A 16,787-nucleotide genomic window follows, 5' to 3' on the forward strand; every position below is an offset into this window, starting at 1 on the left:
AGAGGAACCAAGAATCAGTTTACGGTTCTGAACGCTGCTGCTGGATTTTATTTAACAAGAAAAACTTTTTCTCCAGAACTTTCAGCTGATCCAAAACGCTGCAGCCAGAGAAAATGATCCGATCTGCAGGAGGTTTCATTCCTGTTAAACCGGAGACGTTTCTCCCCACTGTGGCCCTGTGCTTGTTCAGGATGTCAGAGCACAGAGGGAAAACCGAGCGTCTTCAGTCAGAGGCTTCTTCAGATTCGCTGTAATACAGACTGCTACAGGAGATCTTCCCACCAGCAGCCCTCACTGTCTCTTTGAAGAGTCTGAATTAATGAGTTACATTTAAACTTCCCTTTGGGATCAATAAAGTATTTTTGAATTTTTGTTTTGAATCTACAGTTTTCTTCTACAGATCAGTTGATCTGAATTTCATTTGAACCGATCAGTTCAAAATAAAAAACAAGATGAAACAAAGACGAAGTCTAAACTCAGACATCGATCCTCAACCTGCTCAGTGACCAGAAAGTACCGGAAACTATTTTCATAAATTATTACTCAGTTTTTTGTTTCCTGGTCTGGAGCGGAGCGTGAATTATTTCAGCCTGAGAAAAACTTTTACAGTGTAGTTAAACGATCAGCAGGCGGCGTTGATGTCGGGTCGTTAAACGTGAGGAACCAGAGAGGGAACGGATTCCTCCGGAGGAAACGTGACGTCTGCCAGAAAATAATCCACAACGAGACGAGACCGAGATCTGCTGCAAACGGTTCTGGTTCTGATCAACAAACATCCTGTGGAAAGAGCTGAAGGTGAATATTAATTATGATGCAGATTTTCAGCCAATTCCAGGAAACGAATCTTCAGCTGCAGAATTTATGAAATAAAACTAAAAGACAACAATAAAAACAACAACAATTAAAAACAGCAACAGCTGCAGACATGATGCAGCTAAAAAGAAAAAACTACAGTAAGAGCAAAAACTCGGATCAGAACCACCGGATCTTAACTGAACAGAACCAAACTGAGCCTCTGGTCCAATGATTCACAGAAACCTGGAGAAAATATTTCACTAGTTTTCATTTTGCTCTACAAAGTTTTAATATGTTGAATTTAAAATGCAGCATCACAAAAACTAAATGATTCAAACGTCCAGGTTTTTGATTTCACCAAATTCAACAATCAAACATTTTCCTTCATATTTAATATTTTAACTTTGTGGAAGAGAAAAACTCTTCAAGAAAATCCCACAGATTATAAACTTTAAAAGATTCAGTAATATGTATGTAAATAAAACCGAAGCAACAAAAACAGTTCAGACTAAAGTTTTATAAAAATAACCTGCAAGTTTCCAGGGAGTTTAATGGGAGCAAAGACAAAGTTTCCAAATACTTAGAAGTAAAACCACTCAGAAAATTTTCAGTTTATTACTTTATTAATAACTGGTGCAATTGAAAACACAAAAATAAAAAAAAATCAAGTAAGAATACATTTGCATATTATATCATAAAAACAACAAATCCAAAGTGGTTTAGAATCAAAACAGCAACTTTAGTTGTTTTTTTTCCCAAACTAATGAGAAATAAATGAAATGATGCAGAGCTCTGAAGGCCACTAGTGTAAAATAGTCCAAACATTCCTTAAATTAAACTGAATAAAAACTGTTTCTGTAAGAAGCTGCCGTCTTTTCCTCACGTAAATCAGTCTGAGAACGGAGACGTCTCTAACGTCCTCCTGCGGGGACAGAGTCCCGCCGCGCCGCAGACAGGTTCGCGTTGGGAGTTTGACGGCCTCAGCGAGAAAAGCATGAGATAAAATCATAACTGCAAAAGGCCAAGGCACAAATAATTAGTAGCAATCAAAACGTCCAGTAACATTACGGGTTGAGTGCAGAAACAAACATTCATAAAAACAACATTTCATCGAGCCGTATTGCCTTCTGAACTACATGGACGCCATAAAGTGCTCCTTTTCATCACAATTATTAAACACACAAAGAAAAACGGCGTGAGTTTGATGCATGCTTATCGTTATGAAACAGTTTGATGTCATCATGGTTTTTCTTTTTAAATTATCCGTTAAAGTGGGCCGGCTTTTATCCTCCTGCACAAAACAAAAATATGAGCCGCATGTTTTCTAAATTCATCCGAGGCGCGTCGGTGAGTCCAGATGTTTCATTTTCACTCATTCACCAGCAGAACCATGCAGAAAATGTTACAACGTCCGTTCAGATATTGTTCTGTGGAAAATGTAAAAACTATGCAGCGTTTCCACCGCACTGTAAAAATCAATTCCAATTTTATACAATCAGCAATAAAAATTAAAGTCCAAGAAACAGAGAAATGAAAAAATAATTTTCCCTCATTACAACCAGAAACAATCTGGACGGGAAGCAGAGTTTGACTTTTAAATGGTAACTAAACTTGAAAACAATTCAATAGTTTAAATGGAAACTTTGAAGGGAAAATTAAAAACCAATCAATGAAATATATTGATCCAGTTCTTATGTTCAGTCTGAAAGTGACAAAAATACAAAAACCAAGTTACAATTAATCAGCAAAGAAACAAACAAGAAGAAATTTCTCCTGGATTCAGACATTTTTATCTTTAAATCAAAACTCTGTTATGATGCGAAAACAGCAAATCACCGATTTAAAACATTTTAAATGTCATGAATGACGAGGGGAAAACTTCACATTAAAGCAAAATGAACAGAAAATATTTGATTTGACAAAATAAAAACAGAAAGAAATTACAGAGAGGAACATAGATGTTCTTATAAAAGATCTGCTGACCAGATAAAATAACTATTTAGAGGAAATATCATTATTCTGACTTTTAGCAAATAGAAACAATTTAGGTCATTCTAACTGAGCTGAAACAAAACAAGTTTAATCTGATTTAATTTTATTTTATTACAAGCCATCAACAGAGTTCTGACAAACATTTACTAAATATTGGCTTGTATTAAAATAACAGGTAGTTTGCATTAAATTATTTGAATTTATGACTTTTTCTTTGCTTCTCTTGAAAAGGTTTCAGATAAACCGGATAAAATCAAAGATATGCAGTAACAAATAAATAAAATAAAAGAGCAAAAAAATGGACAAAAGTTTCTGACGTAATAAAAACTCAAAATCAATTTAATTCAAGTGAGAATAAATTAAAGTGACAATTTTTCACTGCAAAAAGTAATGCTAGCATTTTATTTTGAAACACTGTTTTTACTGAATATTTTCAGTAGGTGAAATAAAGAGAATTTTTATTTTATAATTTTGGTAGCATTATTCTTTTCGCAGTTTGTTTCCCGTCATGGAAGACATTTTCTCTAATTAAAAAAATAAATTTTAACAGTGATGTCAACTCTTTCATACTTCATCAGTCAGTTTGAAAGGAAGCCACACGTTGAATTTCAGATGGCAGAAATAAGTACAACATGCATTTAAAGATGTTTTATAAACTAAAACTGAAGTGCAAGGCAAAGATATTGTTGTGCAAAACATTTTAAGAACAATAATGAACAAGAAAATACATCAAAACATTTAAAGTTTAAACCAGAACAAGAAGAAAAACAGACAAACAGTAAAAACTTTACATGTTGGGTCTGATTGTTGCAACTGAGCCGAAAACAGCAGAAACCATCTGAACCGGATTCACAGATTTTAAATCACGTTCATAAACTGTGAGGTGAACTGCAGGCGAAGTGTCTGAAACACTAAATCATGAATGACTGAATCATTCTGGACGGTGCTTGAGGCACAATGAATGAATGAATGAATGAATGAATCTCTACAGGGATACAGATTACTAGATTATCCTGTCTAGTAGTAGGATAATCCTATAACATTTTGTCTTTATAGAAGTGGCTTAGAGGAACAGATTATATTTGTTGTACAGCAGATTAAGCAGATAGTCGAACGTCTCACCCATTTCACTGGAGTTGCTTCTGATCCAGAGTTACTGCGACTTTAAAGGAACAGTTTGAATTTTTACCGCTGGGTTTGATGAGGTATCTATAAGAAGTCAGTATCTTACCAGTACCTTCAGTCAACTCTCTGTTACTATACTGCCTTTATTTTCAAGGGCTGCTAAATGTATCTGGGTCCAAAACTCCCATCCCAAAATAACAGGATGGAATAGTGAATGTGAAGTTTCAGATTTATGCTCCAACATTTAGCATAGTTTCAAAATTAGCAGCACATAACTGTAAAGTTAAATGTTATCTGTTTGTTTCATAGCTTGGACTTGGAACTTGGAAATAAAGTTGGCAGACAGTCAATCTGACCGCATGTCTGTTAGCCCAACTGCTAGCTTGACAGCTGTGAATTTTCCATTAGCTTTATAGTTGTCTTGCTTATAGCTCAACACCGAGATCAGTAGTTAAACATTAGACATTAAACTCTGCCCTGCTAATTCCCTGTTAGCATGACATGCTATTTATTAGCACAACAGTTAGCCTAAGTCAGACTGTTACAGTTACCTCATGCTAACTGTTAACCATAGCTAGGTTAACAGTTAGCATGGTAAATAGACTATGACAATAAGATTGAGTGTTAGCATGACAATTAGCTTGACAGGAAGTTAGTATAACAAATAAACAGTTAGCTTTTACAATTAGACTGTGAGCTTGATAACTAAATCAACTGTTTGCATGACAGATTCACTGTTAGCCTAACAGTTAGCTCAACTGTTAATTTGTCAGTCATCTTGCTGGTTAGCTTGATAGTTAGCTCAAGATTTAGTCTGACGCGACTAGCTTGACATCAAGTATCAACATTTGAAAGTTAACATGTCGGTTAGCACAACCAAGCTGCTTCTTTATTAAATTGAACAGGAACAGTGAAATTTGTTGTTATTCAAGCTGGAATGAACCGTACTTGTTCTCAGACTTCATAAGAACTTAATTGCAGAACGTTTGTTAATTCCTAACGAGTCGCTACTCGTTACAGTGTTTGTATATAGCAGAATACATTAGAGTTCTGGCCTGATGTATCAAGCACAAACTGCAAGAACCTTCAAACGCAGGATTTTACAAAACATTTATAAAGCTCTACATCAACTGTTAGCTCAACACTTAGCACCACTGCTAGCTGAGGGTGATCTTGCCTGTAGCTTCAGAACCATTAGCCTGACTTAAAGCTGTTCTGTTTGACAGTTACTGTGAATTTCATTTGTACTCAGAAGTAAAAATCTGAATCCAAGTTTAAAATGAATGAGAAATCCAAATTCAGTCTGAACTGTGAAGTCAGAGGTTTTGGTGCAACAGGCAAACTTAGCAAAGTTTTCATATTTTTTATTAAAATCAGTCACATATCCTGCTGAATAAAATATGTTTGTCAGCATATTGTTTAGTCTATAACTGCATAAAATGCAATGACATTAGCTTGTATTGCAAGTAGCAGTGAGTCTGGTCCCTGAGCACAACAAGCAAATCATAAAGGTTTTCTGACCAACAAATGGCCCATGGTGAAGAGTGTTAGCTCAACTGTTAGCTAACTGTTAGCTTTACAATTAGCTCATTTATTATCTTGAAAGTTAGTTTGAGAGTTGGCTTTTCTGTTAGTGTGACAGCAACTATTAGTTATATTCACTTCCTTCACACTAACTAATGTCCTTAACGAGTCACTGAGATCACACTGAGTCCAATCTAGTAGGTAAAAAAACTGACTACTTATAGCTACTCCATACAACCCCATTAAATTAAAACTATTTCCTATAATTTATAAAATTCTTGACTGCTGAATGAACTGAGGAAACATGTTCTTAAAAACAGTTTGAATTCACCTCCAAGGAGTTTTGCTTTTCCCTAATAAATCTACAGCAGATCTACAGCGCTTCAAAAATATAAAACCGTAAGATTGTTAAATAGAGTTTATAGTAGAAGTCATAAAAGCAGAGCAGAGGCTTGGTGATAATTCAAGTCTTCAGATAAAGTTTAGTCAGGTTTTACATCACAATCTGTGATTCTACAGATAAAGTAGTAAAATCAGTTCAGGCCTCAAAATGTTGTTCATAACATCCAGATTTAAAAATTAAAATAGAACAAGATTTAATTACAATTAACAAACTTTAAGTATATAGAAATGTCTTATTGCAAAGTAGAATACATAACATTTCCTACACTACATTTATTAAGGCCTAGTATATTTAAATAATTGTGAACCATTTTAGAGCAATTCAAGCAGCTCCATAACAAAGCTAAATATCCATTTATTTTATCATATAATAACTTTATTGTTTAACTTTTCAAAATATATAAAAAAGATTAAGCAGCAGATTTAATTACTTTCTGAATAAGTACATTATTTTCATTGATAGCAAAAATAGTTAAGATAATTAAATTTTAAAACATGCACCAGCTAATCGCAGCAAAATTACAACTTTATTGTTCCACTTCAGGCAGCGATTACAGGAGGATTTATTCCATTTTTACAATTTATTGACTTGATTATTTATTATAGAAAATTGAAAGCGAAGCATTGCTTTCCTTCCTCTTCACAATTATGCACTACTTTGTGTTGGTTCATCATAAAATCCCAGTAAACTTTAGTCAAAATGTTCTAAAATTTATATTTTTGTCTTTAGCAAGAAAAACCTCAGAGTTCAAAACGGCAACATTAACATGGACGAATGTAGAAAACTTTTTAAAACCTTCAGATTTAACTTTTTAAAGCTGTTTACATTTCAGAAATAGGTTTATGGAGCAACGTTTCCTATAAATCAAGCAGAAACTGAGAATAATAAATTATTCAGGCAATTCAAAATAAATTAGAATTAATTATATTTCTCTGTTTGGGGTCGTTTTAGGGAAAGTTTTGAATAAATCTCAGCTGAGAAATTTGAAAATGCTACATTAAAGTTGGAAATGCAGGTTCTGTGTGTGAGTTATTTTTTTTATTTCAAATTTATTTTCACATTATGAAGTTTTCTAATCCTTTAAAATTTTATGTCAGAAATATAAAGACTGAAATCTAAGATCTGCACACAGTCGGATCATTTAAAGGTTAAAACAGCTTTTATAAAGATGTTTAAATGTTTTTTTTACTGCCCAAAGTTTCTTATGATAGGATTAATAAGTATTCACGGCCTCTGAATTTGCTGCAGCCTCAGATTTTCCTGTTTTTTCTCTACGTGTTTCGAGGCCCAGCAGGAACCTGGTGGTTCTTAGAGTTTTTCTACATGTTATAAGTTTATATCCAGCCACTTCACCTTCATGACTTTCTGCTCTGTTCTGCACTGTGAAACTTGTCACACTTTTTATTTTACCTCATTTGTTTGTCCAAACAAAGGTTTGCATGTTTCTGGTCTGTCCTGTGAATCTGACGCTCCAGCTACATCCGCTAACAGCAGCGATGGACGACGAAGCCGCGTCTCTCTGGGGTTAACTTCTGTATAAACGACCTGATTGGATGCTGGAAAAGACCATTGTTGTGTTCAAGTTGTGCTAAAAGGAGTTAGCCTATCAGGCAGGCTATGCTAGCCTAAAATAGCATCTCAATGCTAAACATGTAGCAGCTAATGCTAATGCTAGCATCCACAGTCCAGGACTTCCTGGATGGAATAATATTTTGCTCCAATCTGATGGTTTAATAAACTAAATAACAGATTAAAAACTATAAAGATCTTAGTTGTTGGGTTCTTATTTCTATTTATTAAATCATTTAGCAGCAAAAATGGGTTTTCAAGAGAATTTGTTGCTTATTCTGTCAATATACAGCTTTAAATTAAACAATGAATTAATTACAGACCCTGTAATTAACTACATTAAAAAATTTAATGGAGTCAAACCGCCGTCATCCATGGAGCTGAATTTATCGCCAGTGCTTTAACGAATCAGTAGTGAAAATGTATAAACCTGTTACGGTTAAACCTTTACATTTACGTCAACTTTACAAAATAGTTTAATAAAGTGTTTTCACTTTGTCATTATGGAGACTTTTATTTTTAAGAATACCACATTAAATCTGAGGAAACATGGAAAAAGCAAAGGGGTGTAAATACTTAGCAGTATGTTTATATGTGTTACACATGTTGGCCAACATTATGTTGAATGTTTTATGAAATGAGAGACGGTTCATATCCCTGAATTCATGTGCCAGCAAAGCATCAGAAATTTAGTGTTTCGAATATTTTCTGACTGTAAGTTTGTAGATCTGAGATGACCTCCAGCAAAAACAAAACAACATAAATGTAAGAAGGTTGGATCAACGACGAGACAGACGGTCGGTGAGGAACAAGAACAGACAGGAGACTTTTGGTTCCAGTGTCGCCCTCTAATGGTCACCCCAGGAATGGTGCAGCATCATGCAAACCATGCAGAAACAAGGATGTCTTCATATAAAAAATAAGTGTTACAAAATGGCATAGCAGGTATAAGTTTCCATTCAATCTCTGTTCTTTTTCCTGATATATCCTAAAATTTGCAGTGTCTACACTAAAAGTCGCATGCGTCACATGCAGTGCGGTTGGCTTTGCAGCAGTAAAGCTTTTGGGTGTACATATTTTGTATAATGTTCTTTTTTTAGCTAAATTTTCATGAAGAGTGCGCTGTACAGAGTTTTTTCTTTACAAACGGTCTGCTTTCCTTTTGTTGTTTTGCCGTTGGGGCGGACTCGTTGCCTGGTCTTCGCAGGTCGACGGCCAGTCGTTCAGAACGCGCAGCAACGAGGCGGATTAGACGCACCTTCCTCCCAAAGATTCGGCCCAAAGGTGTGGCTTTGACCCAGCGTTCTGGGTTTTACAGGCATGGGTTGGATTTAAGGTCTCAGAGTCGAGGCGACGTTGTGTTTCAGGGCGGCGTGTTCCACTCTGCGTCCCCGAACCCCTCGCCGGTGGAGGAGAGGGGCAGGGCGCCCCCGCTGGGCGTGAAGGGGTCCGTGTCCGTGTCCGTCTCGCCCTCGGCCAAGTAGCTCGGCCTGGTTCTCGTCCAGCTGGCCTCCCCGGCCGCCACCGCCGCCCCCATCGGCAGGTCCAACCCCGCCTCGCCCTCCCGCTCCCCGGAAATGCTGAACCCGCTGGGCGAGCGCTCCAGCTCCTCGTGGTTCACCGACAGGAGCGAGAGCGGTGAGTCGCCGCCCCGGCCCCCTGTGGTCCTGCCCCGCCCCGCCGACAGGTCCTGCAGGGAGCTAATGGGCAACACGGTCGGCCGCTCCGTATACGTGGGGATGGCGGGCGGCGCCGCGCCGCATACCAACCCGACCCCCTGCCTGCCGCCTCGCCCTCTGCTGCAGGTCGAATTCGCTTTGCTGACAGGCACCTGGTATGACATCTGAGGGAACACCTCGGAGTAGTTGAGGAAAACCCGGCGGATCTCACCGTTCGCCGTCTGGTCGCAGGCCTCCAGGGTCATCCGAGCGTCACCGGCCGAGTCCACCTGCAGGTGCTCGGTGTGCTGGATGTGCATGTCCACCAGGAAGTCCAGCTTCTTCTCCATGTCCTCCACCTGAGACAGAGACACATCCGTCCATGAGCTCAGCAAACTGACCCGCCAACACCAAAGCTCAGAACCATGAAGGACACGGTCAGCAGCTTCTCCAGGTTCTAAACAGAAATACGTTTCATTCCTCATTCAGAGAAGAAATTCATGGATTTAAAGGTTTTCATGACCTTGAACTATGAATAAATGTAAATATAATAGGAACACAACTAAAGCACACCAGAGTCCATAGGTCATTATAATCAGACCATTATATTGTTCTTCAATTTGAACCCTCACCTGCCTCTCCACCCTGACAAATCTACCCATCATGCTTTGGTCTTCAGTGTCTGGCATGGACGTGGCTTTGGCTAAGTAGGACTCATGCCTGAAACAAAGAGAAACAAATACATGAAGATGGTGCCGCCATTACATGCTTGACCATTAGCGATGCAGAATGGTGTCGCAGTACCTGGGTGACTGACTGGATGGGTAGTTAAAGGGTGTTTTCTGGGGCTTCTTGCTTTTTGGGGTGAGGGGAGGTCCAGGGGCAAGAATCATGTCGATCCTTTAGAGAAGAAACACGTTGAACACGGCACATATGAGGCGTTTAGCAAGATGTACCCCTCCACATCTGTGTTGTGTCTGCTCACCTGGTCTGGAGGTATTTAATTCTGCAGAGCATGTCCAGATGTCCAGCAGAGTACTGCTCAATCACATCTTTGACATCGTAAGGCCTCAGAGTTTCCTTAAACCTCTTCTTGTTCAAGAGAAATTGCATGATCCTGTGAAGCAAAGTCCAAGATCAGGATTTCATTGTGGAACATAACTGCATCTGTTGAAGCTTTGCAACTTCTTGGACTTTAACCAACTAGTTACACCAACTAAAACAGTCGGTGTTCTCTACAACCCAAACAAGGTAGAAGAGTCATACAAAACCTGAAAACTCCTCAGGACATCCGTCCATTGTGGGGACTGGCTTCTATCTTCAACGGTCATTGGACACAAAGGGTTGTGCACCCTGGACAGGTCAGTGATCCATCACAGGGTAATGCAAACACTAAGGGCAATTCAGTGGAAAACAAACCGAACTTTCATGTTTTTGAATTCTGGTCATTGCTCAGATGTAGGATGCAAGTTCAAAGTCTGCAGTGGGTTGGTTGCTAGGGGGGGTGCCCCAAAACCACCAGGAGAAGATGTCAAAGAGGCATCAGATGCCTCAATCACCAAACGACTAACAACTACCAAACTTCTGGATCTCAGCTCTTTACCATATGGAGAGGTCATCCCAGATACTTGCATGTCTTTTTGTTTGGTCAAGATCAATATCTCACCACCCCAGTTAAAGACTGTAATGCAGATAGAGCAGCAAATTCAACACTTTGACTGGACTGGAGGGAACAATAAGAAAACAAGCGCTCTGGATCAGCTCAGTCCTGTTCTTGTATTGGTGGCACTATCCTTTCAGTCTAAACTCGGTGCCCTCAAGTAGGTAATGTTCATCGTAAGGACTGCCTGGTAAAGCGCTCAGAGTTCAGACAAATCTGCTCCAACGTAGCCACTCTGTGCACAACGTCCAGTTTGGTTTAAACTGGTGTTTCCAGTCACTGCCCTGCATATTTTAGATGTGTCTCTGTTCAAGATCACCTGATTCAAATGACTGCATGACCTCCTCTGCATGTAGATCTACAGAGGTCTGTTAATCATCCACCTATTCAAGTCAGGTGAGTGGCAGAAAGGCCACAACTAAAACATGTAGGGTCCGTGAGGACTGGGGTTGAGAAACACTGGCTTAGATCCAAGTCCAGCCTGGCAAAATGCCATTTACTGAACAGTCGCCTGACAGGAGCTCCTTTTTCTAACCACTCATTTCAGGCAAACCGTACACCGCCTCCTTTGGTATTAACACTTTCCCTACTTGAGTTCAATCCCATCATCCATCAGTTCTTTGACATGCTCGTCTTTGAGGCCTGTTTGCCACCCACTGAGCTGTTATCTTCAGCTCTTCCCAGAGTCCTCGGCTGCTGCAGGAGCTCCGGTGTTTGGCAGAAAGTCTTGGGGGTCCTGAAACCAAAACCCTTCATGTCTGAGTTCCCCTTTCAGGGAGCCATTCAGCCCCAGCATAATGGGGTGGGAGGAGGAAGTGCTTTCACAGGGTTAATCACTCATCTCACAGGTCTTCACGCTAGATTGAATTCCTGCATTATGTCAGCTGTGTGGCCTATAGATGCACCAGGAGACTGTTAACATGTGAGCTCTGGTTTACATCACTGATGTCGACACATCCAGCTTTGCTTTGCTGAAAGAAAGGTCACACTGAGCACACATGCTTGAACCTGAAGACTAATAACATTGTTACATGTGGAGCTGAGAGAAGTTTGCACTAAAAAACATTGAAGCCTTTGTCTTGCTCACCAAAAAACGTTTTGATAAAAAGAAACATTTTAACTGGTAATACAGTGGAACTGATATAATACTGCCTGATTATTGTAACGTGCCAAGGTAGGACAGAGTGAATAGACTGCTATATATGAAAATGTTGACCTAAAACAAACTTTTATTTCAGAACAGTAAGATAAACATCAAGGTTTTCAGAGCTCAATGATTCTGGGCTCCTTGTCCAGTGGCAGAAGGAAAACCTGTGACATGCAGGGCAGAACATGTTAAGACCATAACCTTCATGGTCATAACATGTTCATTTGATCAGGTTAAACCAGTTGGTGTTTTCTACAGACTCTGGTTGTTAAGCACTTTTATAATCCAGCTTCGGGTCTTTCTCCATGAAATCTACATGTCCTCTCTGGGCATGAATGGTTTTTTCTCTGGATTCTTCCTCGGAGTCTGAAAACATGACGGCTTCGTTAACTGGTGTGTCTAAATTGTCTTCAGGTGTGAGTGAGTCCAGGATTGTGTGTCCTGTGAAGGACTGGTGACCTGTCCAGGCTGTCCCTCACCTCTCACCAATGACCGTTAGAGACCAGATGGAATGGACGGATGACTCCGTAATTTCCTTCCAAACCGTCAGACCTTCCTGTTATCTTCTGATGTGGCACTGATCACTGGTCCTCCAGGCTCTCTAACGTGGTTTCTGCTGAACGGTATGGCCTGGGTCAGTGTGCTGTGGTACGTACTGTTGTCTGTAAGCGGCCCATACAACCGTCCGTACCACTCCATTCCTGGAGACCCTCCAGTTGTAGGTCTACGGGAAAATGAGCAGAACTGCAACACCGTCCTTTGATTGGGACATTAAAACAGTTTTGTTCATGTTTGTTATTGCTCTAGTATGACGCAACGGTAGGTGTTTGGGTTTAACCCAGCACGCCCAATTAAAGTCCAACTGGTGGTGGAAACATTCTCTACTGGACATGAAATATCGTACCGACCCGCACCAACTCATGCCGTACCGCTCAGTGGAAACAAGGTAAAGACCTTTTCAGGTTTTCTCTCTAGACTTTGGATGATTGTTTTAATAGATTCAAGCTCAAAGTTCAGGATCACTGGAAAGTGAGAACGATTACTCCGGACCTGACTGCCCTGATGACCAGTTTCAGCGTCGGGATCATCTCCTCCAGGAGGATCTCTGGCGGGAAGCCCCGGTCCTCTAAGACCGGGTCTGCAAGGCCTCCAGCATCTGGAAGACAAACAGCAGACACCATAAAGTAAACTGACCGCTGGCGGTGACGTTGTCCTGCGGTCGGCACTCTGACCTTCAGCGCTCTGGCGCAGCGTGTAGGCCTTCATCCGGAAGGCGGTCCGGAAGCGTTCGCGGTTACTGAAGCCGGCAGGTTTGGGCTCCTTGGAGGGACTCTCCTCGATGGATTCGGCGTTAAGCGTGGGTTTCCTGACCATCCCCAATGACGGCCTCGCGTTGGAATTGCGAACGCGTTCCAGTAAACTCACTTTCTGACTGAGGTGGAGAGGAAAGGAGCAGGTCATCAAACCTTTAATATTTACATTGTGTGTTATGCTGACAATACTGAACAAGGACTCTTTTATGAAGTGCAGAAATAGGAGAAAACGGTGTTGGTCACAACCATTAAGGCAGGACTAGCACTAAAATATACATATTCAAACATTTGTAGTATGAAAGACTTGTGTTAGGATTTCACAGCTGTGGCAAAAATCTGCCAAAATATTTTCTTTCAAAATGTATTAACAACTACAATTATTTTAATCTGAAATGGACAAAAATAATGAACTTTTCCATGACATCCTATCAACCAATCAAATTTATTTATATAACACTTCTCAGTCATAAAAACACACACAGTCACCAACTGAGAAATCAAACATTACATTTTGTTTCCATCATCAAAATCATCAATATATGTTGGCCCATTTATTATGGTTTAAGATGGACCTGCATACTTCCTGCTTCTCAAACTGGAACATCGTTTCTTCAGGATCTGCTGGTTCTGCATATCAGAGCTGCGCATCAGGCTGAAGGAAGCAGCGAAGAACCCAAGGAGATTGGTCTTGTGACAATATTTGGCAACACAAAGACGCTGCTTTCTGGGTAAAATAAGACTCCTGTGTCCCTTAGAAGAGGCGGGGAGGTGGAGCAGTAACCGGAGCCGCCAGCGGCCCAAACGAGGCCTCTGAAACGTGGAGCGCTCTCAGCGACTTTGCTCCCACAGCGGACACAATATGAGCCTCTATGTGGCCTCAGGGCAGAATAGGGACGGCAGATTACAGCGCTGAGAGGCTGCAGAAAGGGAACGCTTCTTTCTGAACGCTCCTCGGCAAATAAAGAGCAGAAAATGGGATGTGATTATCCACAGATCTCTCTAAATGAGGCGACACAACAGCAGAAAATAACAAGCCCAGATAGTCAAAGAGCCAAAGTTTTGTGCTTATTTCCAACAACAAGACTAAACTTCATAGATAAAAGAGATCACAATAAACCGGAATGGAGAAGATCTGAAAGGATCTGCTGGCAGCAAGCAGCAAAACTCTCATCCCGCTCTCAGATGGAGGATCAGTTTCTGTTCACATCGCAGGGAAAAGATCCCAGATTAGCCACCAAACTGTTGAGAAACGCAAAACATCACAAAGAGCACAAAGCTCCCAGCGCTGCCGCAGTTCCTGGACGAAGTCCACCTCTTCGCTCAAAGCAACCAGATGAAGTCCGACCCAGATCCGTGTCTGGGTCTTTGTTCAGGATCGCATGTTTTTGTAGTTTCTGTGTTCTGAAAATTCATGCAGGTTTTTCCCAGCAGTGTGATAGAAAATGAAAAACAGAAATAAAAAAAATCTGATTGTGTTATGAGGAGCTGAGAGAATAAATGAAACCACGAGAAGTGAGACGCAGGCGGAGCTGAGGAACGAGATTCGCTCAGAAAGACTTTAAAACCAAAACTCACTGGTCCATTTATCAGAAAACCAACCCATCACAACTCAGACCAGTTCAGAACGAGACAAAAATACGTTTCAACAGTAAATCTGAACAGTTCAGCACCAAAAGTGATTAAAAGCATTTTTTATTTTCAAATATTTTCAGTGTAATTTTGACATTTTATGGGCTGCAGGAACTCATGACTGTCCCTGAGCTGATAAAGGGAAACCATTCTCCTCATTTCTGCCTTTAATTAATGAACCTGAACCGTCACCCATCATTCAGTCAGGACTAATGGACTCACTAATAAGTTCTCAAAAATCCTCAGCTTAATGTTAAAGTCAGAACGAGTGGGCGTTTAATATCAACTTCTTCCCAGAGTCATTTATCCGAGTCATGGATTAATATACGAAGCTATTTAGAGACGGGCTGGGTGGGATATTTTAGGAAATGTTAATTATTTTCTCTCTTCAGCTGGTGGCCTAATTAAAGTCTTTACTGTAGGCACAGCTCTGTAATTCACAGCGTCTCTGCAGGAGCTCAGTGACCTACCTCACCATGGCCTCCAACGTGTCCTTCCTGTCAGACAGAGAGGACAGAAAGTCAGGAAATAAACCAAACCTGGAAGATTTGTGGCATTTATCTGGAAAACCTCAAAGTCAAACAAATAAATAACTAGTAGATCATCCGACAGGTGCAAACGCAGCGTAAATGATGCAAACTCAGCTTTCAGCTGCGAGTTTGGACCCGTCAGGCACCGACACGATCAATTAAAACAAGATCAATTATCTCCATTTGAATGATTTATTGTTTTTATCTTTCTACCAAACACTGGATGATAAAATCTTCACTCTGGTGTTTTGGTCTCAACTGAATCTGTTTTTGAAGGATCTTTTTTTTTTACAGAGACTTCATAATTCATTTTATTTATTTTGAATATTTAAAATGTCTTCCAGTTCCAGTGTTAAATGTTCTTCAGAATTTAAGGTTTATTGATCTTAGAGAATCTGTTCTTTCATTATTATGTCATTATTACCATAATATCTCTGGAAAATGGTTTTATCGTTTATCACAGTAACTTCTGGGATAATCTAAATTTGTTGAAAGGCCTTTTAGCCTAAAGAGGAAACTTTTTCTGCACTAATGAGGAACTACTGACCTAAATGACTTTAAAATATAAGAATGAATCCGACAGTTTGGAAGGAAAACATGATTAAAGCTGCATTATGTAACTTTTATAAAGAATATATTTTTACATATTTGTTGAAACTGTCGCCAGGTAGTAACAGTTTGCTATGAGACAATCTGTGAAAAGATCGATCTCCTCGCTGAGCTACTTTTGCCTCTGAAGAAATGCAGCAATAGCAGCCAATCAGAGTGAGGAGGAGGGGCTTAGCGCTGTTAATCAACCTCATGTATTCGCTGAGCTAATGGAGGAGAAACAACTAAATGTTACAGAAAAACCGTTTATCTGCTGTCATCTTTGGCTACGCTAACTAGCCTTAGCTTTCACGACAGACTCTGTTAGCTGCAGCGGTGATTGACAGCGCTAAGCCCCGCCTCCTGGCTCTTATTGGTTGTTTCTGATTAGCACTGGAGCTCGATTTTTTCACACATTATGTGACTCATAAACTGTCATGACATTGTGACATATTTTTATAAAAAACATATTTTTTAAAAGTTACAACCTGCAGCTTCAAAGGCTCTGTGGGGAACAGATGGAGCCTCGTACCTGAAGCAGGGAAGAGAGATGATGGTTTCATAAAATCTCCACGTGGCAATAAGATCTTCCCTGATTGGATTGGTGGAGTAATACCGCCAGGCCGACTGGATTCAACACAGAACAGCTTCAGGATTCTGATGAAACACACGGAACCAGACAGAACACGTTCGGCGTCTCATCTGACCTGGATGAGTCCGGCTGCCGGGTGGCGGCGCTTCTCAAAGTGCTTCTGTCTGTGCTGCTCCTGGACCTTCAGAGCCAAACCAGAACCCAGAATCCCCTGCAGCCAGAACCAGAGCAACAGTTCAGGCTGCTGCTTCATAAAAACATT

The 16,787-nt window shown here is 40.2% G+C and overlaps 1 protein-coding gene across 2 annotated transcripts in view; it reads right to left on the minus strand.

Moving 5' to 3' along the window:
• Window positions 1-4,063: 4,063 nt before the first annotated feature.
• The window catches only part of kcnq3 (potassium voltage-gated channel, KQT-like subfamily, member 3), a 58,123-nt gene continuing 45,399 nt past the window's right edge, over window positions 4,064-16,787 (minus strand). For both annotated transcript variants that reach the window (XM_028020184.1, XM_028020185.1), the window contains exons 8-16: window positions 16,641-16,736; window positions 16,466-16,560; window positions 15,286-15,312; window positions 13,106-13,305; window positions 12,924-13,029; window positions 10,052-10,183; window positions 9,871-9,966; window positions 9,699-9,786; window positions 4,064-9,425 (exon numbers count right to left, since the gene is read on the minus strand). In XM_028020184.1, the coding sequence (XP_027875985.1) occupies window positions 8,772-9,425; window positions 9,699-9,786; window positions 9,871-9,966; window positions 10,052-10,183; window positions 12,924-13,029; window positions 13,106-13,305; window positions 15,286-15,312; window positions 16,466-16,560; window positions 16,641-16,736 (1,494 nt within the window). In that variant the 3' untranslated portion in view covers window positions 4,064-8,771. The remainder of the gene's footprint in view (window positions 9,426-9,698; window positions 9,787-9,870; window positions 9,967-10,051; window positions 10,184-12,923; window positions 13,030-13,105; window positions 13,306-15,285; window positions 15,313-16,465; window positions 16,561-16,640; window positions 16,737-16,787) is intronic.

The sequence above is a fragment of the Xiphophorus couchianus genome, chromosome 6 (genome assembly GCF_001444195.1).
Source record: "Xiphophorus couchianus chromosome 6, X_couchianus-1.0, whole genome shotgun sequence".
NCBI lineage: Eukaryota > Metazoa > Chordata > Actinopteri > Cyprinodontiformes > Poeciliidae > Xiphophorus > Xiphophorus couchianus.